Source organism: Hemiscyllium ocellatum, chromosome 43, assembly GCF_020745735.1.
Source record: "Hemiscyllium ocellatum isolate sHemOce1 chromosome 43, sHemOce1.pat.X.cur, whole genome shotgun sequence".
In the NCBI taxonomy this organism is placed as follows: domain Eukaryota; kingdom Metazoa; phylum Chordata; class Chondrichthyes; order Orectolobiformes; family Hemiscylliidae; genus Hemiscyllium; species Hemiscyllium ocellatum.
In genome coordinates this window covers 14,581,199-14,597,286 of record NC_083443.1, presented here as the reverse complement: position 1 = coordinate 14,597,286, position 16,088 = coordinate 14,581,199, and the positions used below count along the sequence as shown (strand labels likewise).

Genomic DNA, 16,088 nt, shown 5'->3' with positions numbered 1-16,088 from the left:
CGACCATAAATTGATTGTGGGAAAAACCCATTTGATTCACTAATGTCCTTTGGGGAAGGTAACTGCCATCCTTATCTGGTCTGGCCTACATGTGACTCCAGACTCCCAGCAACGTGGTTGACTCTTAACTATCCTCTGGTCAATTAGGAATGGGCAATAAGGCCATCATCCCATGAATGATAAAAAAGTTAATGTGGTGCATTTAGGTGAACAGTCTGGGAGCTATCAGTGAGAGAAACCTAACAAACACGCCATAATTGACACTGAGCTGATTTCTTTGGTAAAATTCAGCCTAACGACCTCGATTTTGACCCAAAATACTGAACCTCCTACCCAGTTGAGAGACCTGATTCTGCCACTTTGTATGAAATTGTGGCTCAGTGGTTAGTACTGCTGCCCCACAGCACCAGGGGTCTGGGTTTGATTCCACCTCAGTTGACTATGTAGAGTTTGCACATTATACGCTGTCTGCATGGGTGTGCTCTAGTTTCCTCCCACAGTCCAGAGTTGTGCAGTTTAGGTGGGTTAGCCATGCTAAATTGACCAGAGTGTCCAGGGATGTGCAGGTTAGGTTAGGTTAGTCATGGGAAATGCAGAGTTACGGGCATAGGATGGGGTGCTCTTCGGAGGGTCGGTGTGAACTTAATAGGCGAATGGTCTGCTTCCTCACTGTAGGGTTCTGTCAACAGCAGCCGCTGGGTGATTGCTCACACACTTCCGGAAAAACGGTTATTTCCCAATTTCAGGAATAGGTCCTGCTCGGGATCAGAGATTGCACCCTGGCTCCCGACCAGTCTTTTAGCCTGTTTGATTATTTCTGAAGACTGCTTGTCTTGACATTCGGGCAGAAATGGAAGCAAAACCTGTATATCTATTAAGAAAGACTCCAGCAGGGCGGGGCTCACTGCGGAGGCGACCTGCCTTTTCATTGGCGCATTGGAAGATGCTGCCAAACAGGACTGGTAGCTCCTCGGAACGCCTCCTTTAGACAAGGGAAGCCAGTCTGGACAAAATTGTATGGCCACACCTATACATACCTATTCATCAGCTTTCATTAAAAAGAATCCCCTCAAATCAATCGTTAGATCGTGTTTCTTACTAAGACAGCAAAAGCAGAGAGTTGGGCTCACCCTGTATCTTCTGTGAAAATTACTTATAAACAAAAACACTTCTAATTTTGAAATTATGGCGACTAAGAGCGTATACAATGTAAGTAAATGGCATGGTTTTTTTTTTGCGGCGCTTTACAAATTCAGATGCATTGCGTTTGAAGTGCACGACGGAAAAAAAACGTGTTTCACACCTCAGGGTTTGGTCATTTCTTCTGGTGCCGCAGTTTCGATATCTCTTAGCCATCTCGTGTAAGTCACCATTGCTATCTTATGGCAAATGATCCAAATTCAGCCGATTTCTCGCAGATGGATTGGAATATAAACTGGGAAGGCATCGATACCTTCTCTCTCCCTTATATTAACATTGACACTTTGTAAATTCGTGCACACTGTTAATAGCTAACGGCCGAGTAAGACAGAACCCCTCTGAAGACCAATTTTATATCATTATGAGGAGCAGCGTGCTGTGAATTTACAGTTTCAGAAACATCTGCGGTAAATTACACTTGGTTTCTGGGCGTGGTCAAGTTGCTCACAAATTGGGAAGTACAAGAGTATTTCAGCTTCGGTTTTAACTTCATAGCACCGAATCGCGATTTTTTTTCCCCCCCATACGCGAGGGATTTCTTTCGCCTCATGGGTGAATTCTACAATTTCATCCAGAAAATGGTGTGTCCCCTTTCTAATGTCCATGGGCAGAACTTCCTGTTGAGCAGTTGTTCATTCTGTCACACCCAGTTTCCGAAAGAAAACAGGAACGTGATTGTTATACAGACTACTTCCGCACAGTTATTGAGACAGTTACAAGTCTTCACATCAATATTACCACACAATTTTGGAATGATATGGATGGTGCTAAATGCTCCAGTAACTAATGTAAGACCATGGTTAGAATATTTACGAAATGCTAGGGTACTATACAAATGCAACGACCCACAAAATTTCTCAGAATGTTCGAAATACTGAGGTGTGATACTTCGACTGTTTGTCCTTGGAGCTCTATAACAATAAGAGAGACAAAGATAGGAGATACTACCTTAAATGATCTGGCCAATTGAATAAATTAATTATTCCCTCATTGGAATGATCTCCCCACTTGGAGTCAATTTCAATACAATTTCTGTTTATCACAATAAGCCAACTCTTGAAGCTTATTGTGATAAACAGAAGCAGTTTATTTGCCCCAAAAGTACAAATGTTACCACACTAAGAGCCAAGGGGGAAAAAAAGGGGAAGGACAAACCTGTTGTAGGGGTATTACTAGAACCTGCCATAAATGATGTCAGAAATGGACCCTGATAAAAATGGGCAGCCATCATGGATTTGCAACCTGTAACCCAGCATTTCCCATCGCTAATTCACACAGCCTGCACATTTCTGCGCACTGTGGACAATTTAGCATGGACAATCCACTTAACCTGCACATCTTTGGACTGTGGGAGGAAACCAGAGGACCTTCAGAAACAGGGGAATGCGCAAACTCCACACAGACAGTCACTCGAGGGTGGAATCAAACCTGGATTCTTGGCACTGAGGGGCAGCAGTGCTAACCACAGAGCCACTGTGCTGCCCACTTGGAGCAAATATAGTACAGGAGAAAGTGAGGACTGCAGATACTGGAGATCAGAGCTGAAAATGTGTCGCTGGAAAAGCGCAACAGGTCAGGCAGCATCCAAGGAACAGGAGATTCAATGTTTCGGGCATTGGCCCTTCTTCAGGAATGAGGAAAGTGTGTCCAGCAGGTGAAGATAAAAGGTAGGGAGGAGGGACTTGGGGGAGGGGCATTGAAGACGCTATAGGTGGAAGGAGGTCAAGGTGAGGGTGATAAGCCAGAGTGGGGTGGGGGTGGAGAGGTTAGGAAGAAGATTGCAGGTTAGGAAGGCAGTGCTGAGTTCGAGGGATTTGACTGAGACAAGGTGGGGAGAGGGGAAATGAGGAAACTGGAGAAATCTGAGTTCATCCCTTGTGGTTGGAGGGTTCCTAGACAGAAGATGAAGCACTCTTCCTCCAACCGTCGTGTTGTTATGGTCTGGCGATGGAGGAGTCCAAGGACCTGCATGTCCTTGGTAGAGAGGGAGGGGGCGTTGAAGTATTGAGCCACGGGTGGTTGGGTTGGTTGGTCCGGTGTCCCAGAGGTGTTCTCTGAAACATTCCGCAAGTAGGCCGCCTGTCTCCCCAATATAGAGGAGGCCACATCGGGTGCAGCGGATGCAATAGATGATGTGTGTGGAGGTGCAGGTGAATTTGTGGCGGATATGGAAGGATTCCTTGGGGCCTTGGAGAGAAGCAAGGTAGGAGGTGTGGGCGCAGGTTTTGCATTTCTTGCGGTTGCAGGGGAAGGTGCCGGGAGTGGAGGTTGGGTTGGTGGAGGGTGTCGTGCAGCGGAAGGTGCTGGAGCCCGGTACCTTCCCCTGCAATCCACTCCCGGCACCTTCCCTTGCAATCCACTCCCGGCACCTTCCATTGCTCCAGTGGAGAGTCCAGAGTCCATTGCTGCAGTGGAGATAGAAAAAGGCAGGTCTTGATGGTACACCCATTCTATGGATATAAACTAATCGCAGAGTCAAATACGACACTGAGGTTACAGATTCCCTGGATAAAATAGTTCTGAGGAAAGGGCTGGAGTTGATGTCTAGGGCATGACTTTGTGGCAAACACTGAAAAGAATACTCAGTCTTCAGTTGGAGTTATGCACCAATGGGAGAAGTAATTGCGGGTAACAGCAATCCTTGGCAGTTTATTGAGGAGAAATATGGGAGGAAAATAGTGTCAAAGATGCAGACATTGAGAAGGATAAAGATATATTTCAGAGCTACATAGGAAGTGTTCTGTGATTTTTGATACCGTGGTCGGGGTAGAAACCTGATTGGGTAACTCATGGACTGCAGCAGTTCAAAAAGGCAATTCACCACCACCTTCTCAACTGGGGATGAGCAATAAATGCTGGCCCAGCCAGCAACACAATCATCCCATGAAAGGAATTAAAAAGATATAAAGTTACACAAAAGATTTGTGCTGATTGGGAGCATGTTTAAAATGTTGGGGAGAAAAAAACAAAACAGTAATTGATGCATACGATGGAAGTGAGGATGGGCTTTAATTTTCAAGGTCAGGAAGAATAGTGAAAGCAGGCAAATGTTTTCTCCAGAACCACCTCCTCACACCATGTCAGGGCCAAAACTGGACACAGTCTTTAACTGTGGCCATTTCAAAATCTTGCAAAGGATAATATTCTTTGCTTAAATTAGTTCAGGAATGTAGCCTGAAGTCTTACCCATCTTCACCACGATCTGGTCGTGCTGGTTATAGATTAATAAATAATCACTGCCCAGGCATTCTCTCTTACCAAAACCTTTGATTTTCACTATAGTCATAAATAAAGACCAAATGGCAGATTTAAGGGGATTAATCTATTTTCAATATTGTGGTTGAAATATGGGAACAAATTTTTTTAAATTTTCTTTACTCAATCACAGGATGAAGGCATCACTGGCTAGGCAGCATTGATTGCCCATCCTTAATTGCTCAGAGAGCAGTTAAGAGTCAATCACTTTGCTGTGGGTGTGGGGTCACACATAGGCCAGACCAGGCAAGGATGGCATTTTCCCTAAAGGACATTAGTGAACCAGATGGGGTTTTCTGACAATCAGCCAAGATTCATGTTCATCATTAGACTCTTATATTTATTGAATTCAAATTCCACCATCTGCTATGGCAGGATTTGAACCCAAGTCCCCAGAACATTATCTGGGTCTCTGGATTAACAATCCAGTAATAATATGACTAGGCCATCACCTAGGTGGTGAAGAGGAAAAATCCTGAACTCATAACTTGTAATTTTTTGAGAGACAAGTCCTTGGGAAGTTCTAAAATACAGTCCTATTGGACTCAAAACATTTATCTTGACAGATGCTGCCAGATGTACAGAGTTTCTCCAACATCCTGTGGTTGTTTCAAGTTTCCAGTATCCATTTTGCTTTGTATCCAAATGTGTAACTCTTATGTGTATCCAGTATTCAAATGTGTAACTCTTATGAAATTTGTGTAAAATGATCCATTGTTGAATGTTTCCATCTGAATCATCTTAAATTTCTTAATGAAATGATTGGTAAAATATTGTAACTATATTGTTCTTCCTTGTACAGCCAAGAGCCACTGTCAAACCATATCCTGCCTTTAATGCTTACCATGATGCAGAAAATCTTCGCAATGCTATGAAAGGACTAGGTAACCGAAATTTTTCAATAAATGTCTCTATTGCTATTGCATGATGAAACAGAGAGAACTGCATTGAGTAGCTGAAATGGAGTGGAGCAGGATGTCTGAGCCGAGATCTGAGCTCCTTTTCCATGAACGCCATCTAGTTTAGTTGCTTAAAGTCATTATGAGTAGCTGTTGGTCCCATGTGTATATATAGTGCCCTTCCTTGATCTGTAAACTTTATCAATTTGATGCCATTGAATTCTACTAGTAAAGTTCTGGATAAACACTCTCTCTTGTAAATGAGGGGGAGATAGTTATGATTGAAGATTATTTTTCTTTGAAAGAAAAGAAACACCTTTAAAATTGCAAAACACAGAAAGATAATGGATGCATTCTTGCTACATTCTTGTCTAAATTGATTTTCACAAAGATCCTTGACCCATTTAAGAATTTCACTGCTGCTGTTTGCTTATGCACCAGATAGATATGATTTAAGTCATGCTGCTGTATTGAATGTGTCAACTAGGAAATCTCCCTGTCCTGAAGATCTTTAGATCCAGAGAAAAAATATTCAATTATAGCTATTTAGAAAATGAAGTAATTTTTAAAAAATAGTGATAGTGTTTTTTTTAAAAACATGGCTAAAACCAAAGGAGGTGAACCATATTTAATATGCCAGCTTGCATATAATTTGCAAAAATGAAATCCTACTGGGATAGAAATGTTCATTGCCAACAAACTAGAATGGTTGGCAGGCTGGTCTACTGTCTGTTGGAGCTGATCCTATTGTTGTGTCTCATGGTTAGTGTGCCTTTCAGACCAGCTCATGACGTCATTGCTGCATCAAGTAATCTGAGGGTATAAATGTCTCCTCCGTCATCTTTTTATGTTGCTTTGTGTCACTTAACATGAGTCCAGACACTTGTACCTGTAGATGCAATTATTGAATATAATAGTTACCTGTCACATGTGTCTCGCGAATTCATCCATAGCTAGTGTAATATTGAATACAAGATAATGCAAGCATTGCCTCACCAGATGTAACACACTTATGGAGGCAACATCGTTTCACTAAAGGCCAAATGTTGCCTTCTCTATCAAAAGAATTGGCTCCTTGTAAGCACAAGGAAGACACACATTAAAATGAAGTTGTAGATTTTGAGAACTATGTTATGGGTGGATTTATTTAATGCTTGCCTCTCAAATCAAATACAACAAGCTGTTAAAATGTAACTCCTATTTTTTTTGTTTGCCCCAGAAAGTTTTAAGAGGCATGTACACCTGGTTTCTTTTGTAAAAGTCTATTTACTTCATCATTGGGTTATGACAGCTTTGATGAAATAAAGAGGCGTTTCCCTGATTTAAATACAATATCTCTTTTGTCTGCATTTCTTACTGCAATTGTAGAATTTCCAGAATTTAGAATTAAAGCATTAAAAGATGTTGGGTGGAGATCAATTCTATTTCATTTAACAAAGTGACATTGAGTTTCCCATATTTAGAAGTAAACCACAGTTAGTCTATTCACAAGTTTATTTAGACCAGTTGTTTATGTTATCTAATTCTTAGCACTATTTTCCATCAGGTTACATATGTATGGAGTTGCTTTAATGTAGTAATTGATAGATAATCTGCACTGTCCACGTTAGAACAGGTAAAAGTTAGAGGACGGAGATGAGGTATAGAATTAATTATTACAATTAAGATTGTTAGTTTGATATATTCAAGGCATTTAAGAACACAAAATCCAGTTTCTAATGCATGTCTCAGTATATCCTGTGTTTATGGAGTTTTAATTTTTCAATGATTGCAGGATATAATGAATTTTATTTTAAATATAGGAAGATAAAACTAATGTAAACTAAAAGCTTACTTTTACTGGTAACAGAAAGTGAATACTGAAAACACAAACAATCCTCTGTCAATTATTTTGATATTTTAATCTAATAGTTTTCAATTGTTTAAAATATTTATAGTGCACGTAACTATTCAAATGCTTCATTTCTAGCTTGATGTATTAAGATTTTTAAAAGGAATTTGGAGTGCTTCAATTCCAATCTCTTGTGTACTTCCTATTTGCTATGTCCTATCATTGGTAGACAGAGCCTAAGCTCTGGAATTCTACTCTCTCATCCTCTCCACCTCCAAACCCCTCTCTCCTCTTAAGATGCTCCTTTAAATCTACATCTGTGACCATGTCACTGATCTAATATCTCCTCCTTGGGCTCATTGTCAAATTTTGTCTGATTATTCCCATAAAACACATTTTTATATGTGTTGCTACTCTACAGATGCTGTATAGGTGTAAGGAGTTAGAGATTAGTTTGATCCACGCATCAAGAATGAGGCAAGTTGATATTCCATACAGAACCTAACATTTTACATCAACAACATTGAGTTCTGAAGCTACTTAAATTGTTATTGTCTTTGGTTACCATGGAAGGAATGCAATGATGATACCTTTTTGTATTCTGTGTGTATCTTGTAAATATTTTCTGTTCACAAGTTAACATGATGCACCTGGAATCATATCCTCAATGAAAGGAGCTGAACATTTCAGAATTTTATTAGAGCTAAAATAACTTGTCAGCATTTCAATCTTGAAAATACTTGTGACCAGTTCAAGAGGAGAGTTTTTTCTTGACAGATAGGAAAAGGGACATAGGATTTTAAGAAGTCTAACACTGCATTAAGTGTAATGTCAAGAATCAGAATTTTCTGGATTCTCCCTGTTCTATAATAAGTTTCTTTGGTGTAGCATTTTCAATTTCCTTTAGTGACTTTTGTTATGATATGGAGACAGACAAATCAGTTTTTCTACCTCTGTATTTACAATGCAGCACAATGAACCTGTCAAAGGCCCCAAATAATCACTCCAATGGTTCTAAGCAGACTTTTGAAAAACCAATCCCAGAGAAAATTAATTTCGAGGCAATCATTTTGTATCTTAAACAAAAGACTTAACCACTGATTAAATAAAAATGACATTAGCAGAGAGTAAATTAAACAACACTGTAAGTTGATTAATGTCTGCATTTTAAATTTGAATCGCATTGTTTCAAGCCCTCATTCACACAAAAGACAGAAAAGGTAAACACAGTTAAATTAAATTTTAAAAATAACAAAACTGGCCAGATTACTAAAACTATCCTTCATGATATGTTGATTCACAAGCATAAATATGGACGACTTAGCTATTTTTCTTGAAACGTTGATAAGGGCCACCCTCTCAGTTCACCCAGGTAAAGGCAGCAATACTTCTAACTCGGTTTTCTGCTCTCTGGGTTTCTGGAAGTTGGTGTATCAAATTAGGCAAGGAACTTTCAAACCTTCATGCTGTCTCAGCAGCATTCCAGGACCATCACTCAGAAAACATAATTCAAGAAAAATAAACCTTAATTCTGGTTCTGCCATCTTAGGCTAATCAACTCCTCCTTTATCTTGTGGGAAGCCTTCCTTGTTTAAGGATGTAAATTTTTCTTTTGTTTCTAAGTGTGGGGCAGGCATGTTAGGTGGTGACAAACTTGCCACCCCACTGGCAAGAGAACCCATCCAATCACCTGCCAATCAGTTCATTTTAAGCAATGATGGGCATATACTTCCCCTTTTCACTGACTTCCACTGATGACCTAGGTTGCCAGAAGCTGCCAGTATTCAGAAGCCAGCAGCTTCTGGTCTTAGGGATAGTCAGTTTTATTTTCAATGAGGCCTCAATTACCATTCAACAACTGCCATTTGCTTGAACATAGGGCATCTTTCAGACTTGCTAGAACCAATTCCCAGGTACTGACCTCATTAATGCCAACTTCTGTTTCACCACAGTGCCCTTCTCAGGAGTTGCTGCATCTGTAGAACCTTTTAATCAAGGCTTACCCTGCAATTAGCCTCAGAAGCAAGCAAAGCTTGTTTGGTCTGTTCTTCCCCTTTTAACATAGGCTGTCCTAAACCTCACCAGTCATTTCCAGCTCATAATTCAAAATTGCTAAAAATTAAAATTCAGTGGGGGTTCTAACATCATAAAGCCACTTTTACTGGAAGCTCCACTTTGGTGTGTTGCCCCTCCTTTCCTGCAGTTGTGAATAAATATTGAATATCCTTACTGTTTGGGTTAACAAACGCTTTCCCCATTGCACTTTTGAGTATTAAAGACATGTTGGACCTTAACTTAGCTTTATTAATGTAATTTTATTTTTAGAAGTGTTTTGTCAGTTTCTTTTTAGTTTTTAAAATTGACAAATATGATGCAAAGCTTAGCCTTGGAGAAGGCTAGAAGCGATATCACATTCCAGTTAACATCTGCACCAAGAACTATATTTTGTAATACATTGCAAGATTTGATCTACAATGGAGCTTAATTTAAAATGCTCATTTGCACAGATGCATTGATCAAAATAATACAATTTTTCAAATATTCTAAACTGTTTTATTTGTATATTGTATAATTCCATACTTCATTACTTTGTAAGTGAAATTACCATCCTACATTTTGCTATTCCGTGACCTCTGAAACAAAGCGTTTTTCAGAAAAGAAAATTGTCTTCTTAATCCCCTCCCTGTAAGCCACACAAATAAAAAAATCTTGTTTTGATGTTACTGCTGCTACCATAAATCAATGACCTGAGCAGATGGTTTACTCAAATTCCCAGCCTAAAAAGCAAACAAATTCTGTCATGTGTGGCTTTCACCCTAAATAAACTCTGAAAAGTACTGTATTTTGTTTGAAGTACTTTGCAATATTCTTCGTAAATCTTTCCTTTATTATATCAGATGTGACTTGCCTGGCAATTCTCTCACCTCTTGAATGCTGTATTTAGGGAGAACTGCATCATTGGAAGTACTTTGTTCAGAAGGGACATTAAAGGGAGGTTCTTTCATGTCAAATGGTGTATTGGGTCCAATAGCAATACAAGTCCTGGTGACCTGGCTAACAGCTGTTGCTCATACAATATCATTTAGCCATTCTCACATGGATCTTTGTGGGAGCTTCCTGTGCACAGATTGCCTACAGTGTTTCCTGTGTTACATCGTAACTATATTTCAGGATATAAGCTTCATCCCAGGACTTGATAGCCACAGAAGGTGTGTTCATACTCTGATTTATGAAATTGTAAATCCTTCCAACATGCCTTAGGCAGGAGCCTGAAATAGGAGAGCATGTCAGCCAACTATCTGTCAAGTCAGATAGCCGCAGGTTTCATCATATTCTAGGAATGGAAAACTGCACAATCATTCTATGTGCTTGCTTCATCTTCCACATGTTTCTAGATGCAGGAAACCTTCCTAGTTTAAGGATGTAAATTTCCCTCTTTTTCTTTCCACCTAAGCATCGGAGTGTCAAGCATGCCATCCCCACTGGCAAGAGAACTCATCCAATCACCTGCCAGCCAGCTCATTTTAAGCATTGATGGGTGTATGTAGGTGTATCTCCCCCTATCACTGATGTCCACTGATGACCCAGGTCACCAGGAGCTGCCAGTGTTCTAGGGCCTACTCCTCAAGATCCAGTAGTGGGAATGTTTTTTTTCATTTCGATCTGTGGCGTACGGTTTGTGGTGAGAGTGTTCTAAACAGATTGGATGCAGGGACAGGAGGATCACTTATCAAGACCACCCCTTTGCCACCCCTTCCCTGCCTCCATTCATGCCTCTACTTAAAACTTCATGACTACGTCATAACCTTAATTGCTTGCAAGTCAATAGAACTCCCCAATGGACCTGCTCATCCAGCTCAAAATTGTTGATGTGGTGAGAAGGGGTTAAGTTTTCCTCTAGAACCAACTCGCTTCATTATTTTCCCTACTCTGTACTTCTAGGAAATGGGAAAATTAAGCCCTAAGTGGATTAGAACATCCCTTCACTTTATCGTTCTCTTTGATAACTGTTACTCAATGAAGAGAACATGATTCCTAAATATACAAAGGACTATTTATAGTTCATGCAGCCATCCCATTTTATCTTTCTATTCTCTATCTATCCATATACAAGAGCAAATTGGTTCCATGGGTACGTATCTCACCAGATGCTGTCATTTTGTTTGGAAAGTCTAAGCAGGAACACCTGGTGGATGAGTTGCCGTCAATGGCAAACATCACCTTTCCATGAAGATCAATGATGAAGCCTGGGGGGAATAAAGTCTCTATTGCAAGTCTATTGCTTCAATGGGATATCTGTAAAAAAAATTTAATTGGAATTTTTAATATGATGCTAATTTCCTTGTTAATTCACCAGGAACTGATGAAGATGAAATTATCGATATTTTGACAACTCGCACCAATCTTCAACGACAGAAAATAATTGAAGCATTTAAAGCAAGTTATGATCAGGTAATGAACATCACTTAACACTTTCTAGGCACTTATGTGCTTTTGAGAGAAAAAAATTATTTCTGACTGTATAAAGATAACTTTGTCCAATAGATGGATGAAGTTTTTTAAAATCAGAATTGCTACCTTCCTAACAGATCAGAAACATCAATAGAAAGTGGAATTTAAATACTATAGTGCATGCTTTGTTTAATCTTTTCTTTAAAATATGGATTTATTTTGTCAATGAAACAAATATGTTGTCCTTACAATGAAGTATAACAACTGATGTCTATTTAACCTAATTACATTACGCCATGCAAAAGCAGGAAGTCTATTGTCCTTTAGTTAGGAACAATCCTATATTAGATAGTGAGATAAATTTAGGATAGGGTAATGTCTTGTAGGAAGTTGAGATTTTGAAGATTGGCTTTCAACTACACAATATCTTAATATGGGTCAGCAAGCATAGGATAAACTTGACATTGTTAGGACATGGCCAACATGGAGTTTTTGGATGGCCTCCAGCTTACAGATAATAAAGTATAAGAGGTCAGCTGGTCGTTGTAATAGTTAAGGGGGAGGGGATGGCCGAGTGATATTATCGCTGGACTATTAATCCTGAGTCTCAGCTAATGCTCTGGGGAACCTGGATTTAAATCCTGCCACAGCAGATGGTGGAATTTGAATTTGATTTAAAACCTGAAATTAAGAGTCTAATGATGACGATATGTCAATTGTCAGAAAACCCATCGAGGGAATCTCCAAATCATCTAGGGAATGTCCTTTTACGGAAGGAAACTGCCATCCTTACCTGGTCTGGCCTGCATCTAACTCCAGACTCAGTAATGTGGTTGACTTTTAACCACCCTCTGGGCAATTAGGGATGGGCAATGAATGCTGGCCTGGCCAGCAACATCCTCATCCCTTGAATGAATAAAGAAAGTCTAGAGGTGACAAAGACCTTAATGAAGGTTTTAGCAAGAGCAACAGAAACGTTATGGTGCTGAATGTAATAGATCTTAGCAATGGCACAGCTGTGCTCGAAGTCCAGTTTCCAGCTGTCAAGAGGTTGTACTTTAAATATACAGCAAATTGAAGGGAGAGTGTGACAATGAGTCTCGCATCCTCAGAATCGAAAGGAGAGGGTTTTGATTGTTGTAATTCTATGCCATAAGGTGATCACTAAGATGATTTGCTACAGAAGTTGTGAAATATATTCAATTGAATCTCCACCCTATGTCCTTGAAACTCTTAAAAGCAAGTCACAACACAACTTTGAGTACCGTTCTGTACTTTTTCTATTGTGTTGAATAATGTGCAACTAAATTTTACAATAGAGCCTGATTGATGAATTGAAATCGGAACTCGGAGGGTACTTTGAATGTGTGGCTGAAGGTCTAATGCTGACTCCTGGAAAATTTGATGCAAAGGAAATGGCAAATGCGATGGAAGTAAGTCATAGCTATCCTTTTTTTTAGTTTGGCCTTTTAAGTACCAAAAATGTGTAAATACTGAACCAAATGCTTACTTGACAACTGCAGTGCAGGATAGTATCTTCTAAGGCAACCATATCAGCAAGAAACAACCAAGCCTACAGGATAGCTGGAACAAACAGTTGAGTAAATTACTTTCAATTATGAATCTGTGGTAAGCCATCTCCTCTTCTCCGAGTCCCCATTCCAACAGGCTGCTAGTGCTATCTGCAGTCACCAACTGCTTTCCCACCCTGTACTCCCTATAGGATTAAATTTATCCACAACCCCTACAATCCTCAGAGCTAGCCCTCTTTCTCCTTTTCTTAGGCTCCTCCTGCGGCTTTATTTCTATTTGAATGACAGCCAATACTCGGGGTCTCTTTGGATTTTTTTCTAATGTAGGCAAGGTAAATATCCTGTTTCAGTGTCTAGGCCAACGTGCTCTTTGTGTCATCACTATTGAATGGGAAAGGCCATTAGGCACTTTAATGGAACTATTTCACAGCAAGAATACGGGCTGCTGTTGTTGGCTGTGTTTAATGGAAGTGTGTGAACAGCAGATAAAGGTTAAAATCTGACACTGTAAAGGTCAAATAGTCTGCTAGCACTTGGTGTCTAGGTTGAACTTTGAATTTTCAGCCTAGGTCAAAGACAGGAGTGGCTGAAATTTAGCTCCGCTGACCAATATGTCAGTTTCATGAATTGATCCGGTGGTTAGGTACATGAATTGGACTGGTATAGAGGAATTTGGGACAAATGCTGGCAAATGGGATTAGGTTAATTTATAACTGATCGGCATGGATGAGTTGGACTGAAGGGTCTGTTTACATGCTGTACAGTTCTATGATTGTTTCTGGGCCACACCTACACAATGAGTACCCAGTCAAATTGATGATGTGCTTCAGTTATTAATCCCAGTGAAAGGCTGACTAGGATTTTTTAATTAATCTCCAGATTCATGGCAAGGACCAATTGACCTGCCTGGAGAGAGGTGCGGAGTGACAGGCTAGAAGTCCAGCAATTGCACCAGTTTTATGATCAGTCCCTAGGCGAGGGTTCTCGAATGTATTACGGTACTAGGTGAGGTATTGCAAATGGCCAAGTCTCTCCTGGGTGGGGAGGAATGAATCACCTCTCCTCCTTTACCCAGCAGCCCCTTCAGTTGGTTGCAATAAAATTAGTTAAAAAGGATCCCCTCCCTTGTCTCTCTGATCAAGTGTCTTTGTTTTTAGCCAATTTAATCAGTCTGTCTTGAGTTCTGTTGAGAAACATTCAATGCAATATTCTTCTCATGTTGAATCTGTGTACACATGAATAAAAAAAATACAAATTGAAAGATATATAAACTAACTCCAAGGACACTTGTGAAGCTTTGACTCCGCAAGCTTTCTGTGTTGAGATATTTGGCTTTGCAGGTGGATTAAATTCTTTAGTCCTGTTTCCTTTTAGACATCTTGCTGACAAGCTGACAGCCCTCAGAGAGAGAGAGACTTTTACCTGCAATGTAGGGGTGATTAGTCATTGATTCTTCATCTTTGACTTTCACAGCACAGTAGCACATAAATTAAGCTAGCACCGTCATGTACCTCAGCAAACTATTATGAACCAGATTTCACAATGGCTCTTAACCCCTGAACCCTGTGTAATGTTGAAAAATGCAAACATCTCTCTTGTCCAGACTGCTGCATTTATTTCTATCGCACTCCCAGTCTGAGAATCTGTCAGGAGATGACAGCTCAGTTTGTAATGCATATCTCTCTTTGATGCTTCTTTGACACTTTCAAGTGTGATGTTCTTAACAAGCAGTGACATTTATATCCACAGTCATACTTTGTCTGCATCTGTTATTTAAAAAAAATGTTCCAATTGAATACCTATGGTCATATTGATATTGACGTTATGATCTGTGGTCATGACACGAGACCTAAAGGCATTCCCTGTCTACCGGGGTGAAAGAAAGGTTGTGAGCAAGCAACTCTGTGGATGAATGTGTCTCTTTCCTGACCGCCTCCCGCTCCCCCCCCCCCCCCCCCCCCCACCATATCTGACTACTAAAGGAACTATTTTTCATTAGTTAAAGATTTTGACATTTACTTGATTTGTATTGTGGTTAGTCTATCTCTCTCAAATGACTCTACAGTGGTCATTCTCAGTAGCCCTGACATGTGCTATTAAACTTCAACTTCATTGAAAGAGGGCTTCCTTGTTGAATCACCTTTTACCTTTACTTACCATCTCATAACCTGCTGCTACAGTCAAGCTGGCAAGTTTCTAATTGGCCAACCAGCTTCAAAAGTCTAGGCACTGCCCTTAATTGGGCAGGGAATTAGTCAGTAAATGCCAATTAAAGGGACTCCACCTCTCTGAAAATCCCAACAAATGACTGCTTTTTTGGAGGTAGGTTCTCATCCTGGAAATAATACAATTGTCTATTTCCTGCCTTGGGGGCAATATAACCCTGCTTGAGATGGTAGACAGTCAGTATGTGAGTAGAACCCTCTCCTGGCATGAGATGTAACCTGGAAAATAGGTTTAAAACAATTCTTGCATTTCCTTTATTATCTTCCTAAGATCATAATGTGCAAATTGAGATATATTGAAGACCCAACAGAATTATTGCTAACTGATTACCACAAGATGAAAAATTGTGGCACGACGTATCATAATGTTTAGCAAAGGTGAAAGGTTAAAGGTTTATACACATAGTTGTGTAACATTTTTAGGATGAGGTTGTTACAGACCGGATTAAATTTCCCTCAAAAATAGATCAAGGAGAAAGCTTAGACAAAAACTTTTTATTTTAGTTAAAGGCAAGTGCAAGGCACTGTATTCCAGATTTGATCCAATCAGTCCATGACTGGACTTGAAGCAAAACACACTTTATTCTTACAACATAATTAAAACACAAAACAAAATTGGCATAACTTTAACTCTACTGAAATGCTTAACAAAATTTTATATTATTTAACTACCAGTCATCAAGTGTTCCAATAT

The 16,088-nt window shown here is 39.8% G+C and overlaps 1 protein-coding gene across 1 annotated transcript in view; it reads left to right on the top strand.

Annotated features, from left to right (window-relative positions):
- The first annotated feature begins 1,007 nt into the window (after window positions 1-1,007).
- The window catches only part of LOC132835008 (annexin A4-like), a 53,789-nt gene continuing 38,708 nt past the window's right edge, over window positions 1,008-16,088 (top strand). Inside the window, exons 1-4 of the mRNA XM_060854237.1 lie at window positions 1,008-1,209; window positions 5,258-5,339; window positions 11,543-11,637; window positions 12,957-13,070. Coding sequence (XP_060710220.1) covers window positions 1,186-1,209; window positions 5,258-5,339; window positions 11,543-11,637; window positions 12,957-13,070 — 315 coding nt within the window. The 5' untranslated portion in view covers window positions 1,008-1,185. The remainder of the gene's footprint in view (window positions 1,210-5,257; window positions 5,340-11,542; window positions 11,638-12,956; window positions 13,071-16,088) is intronic.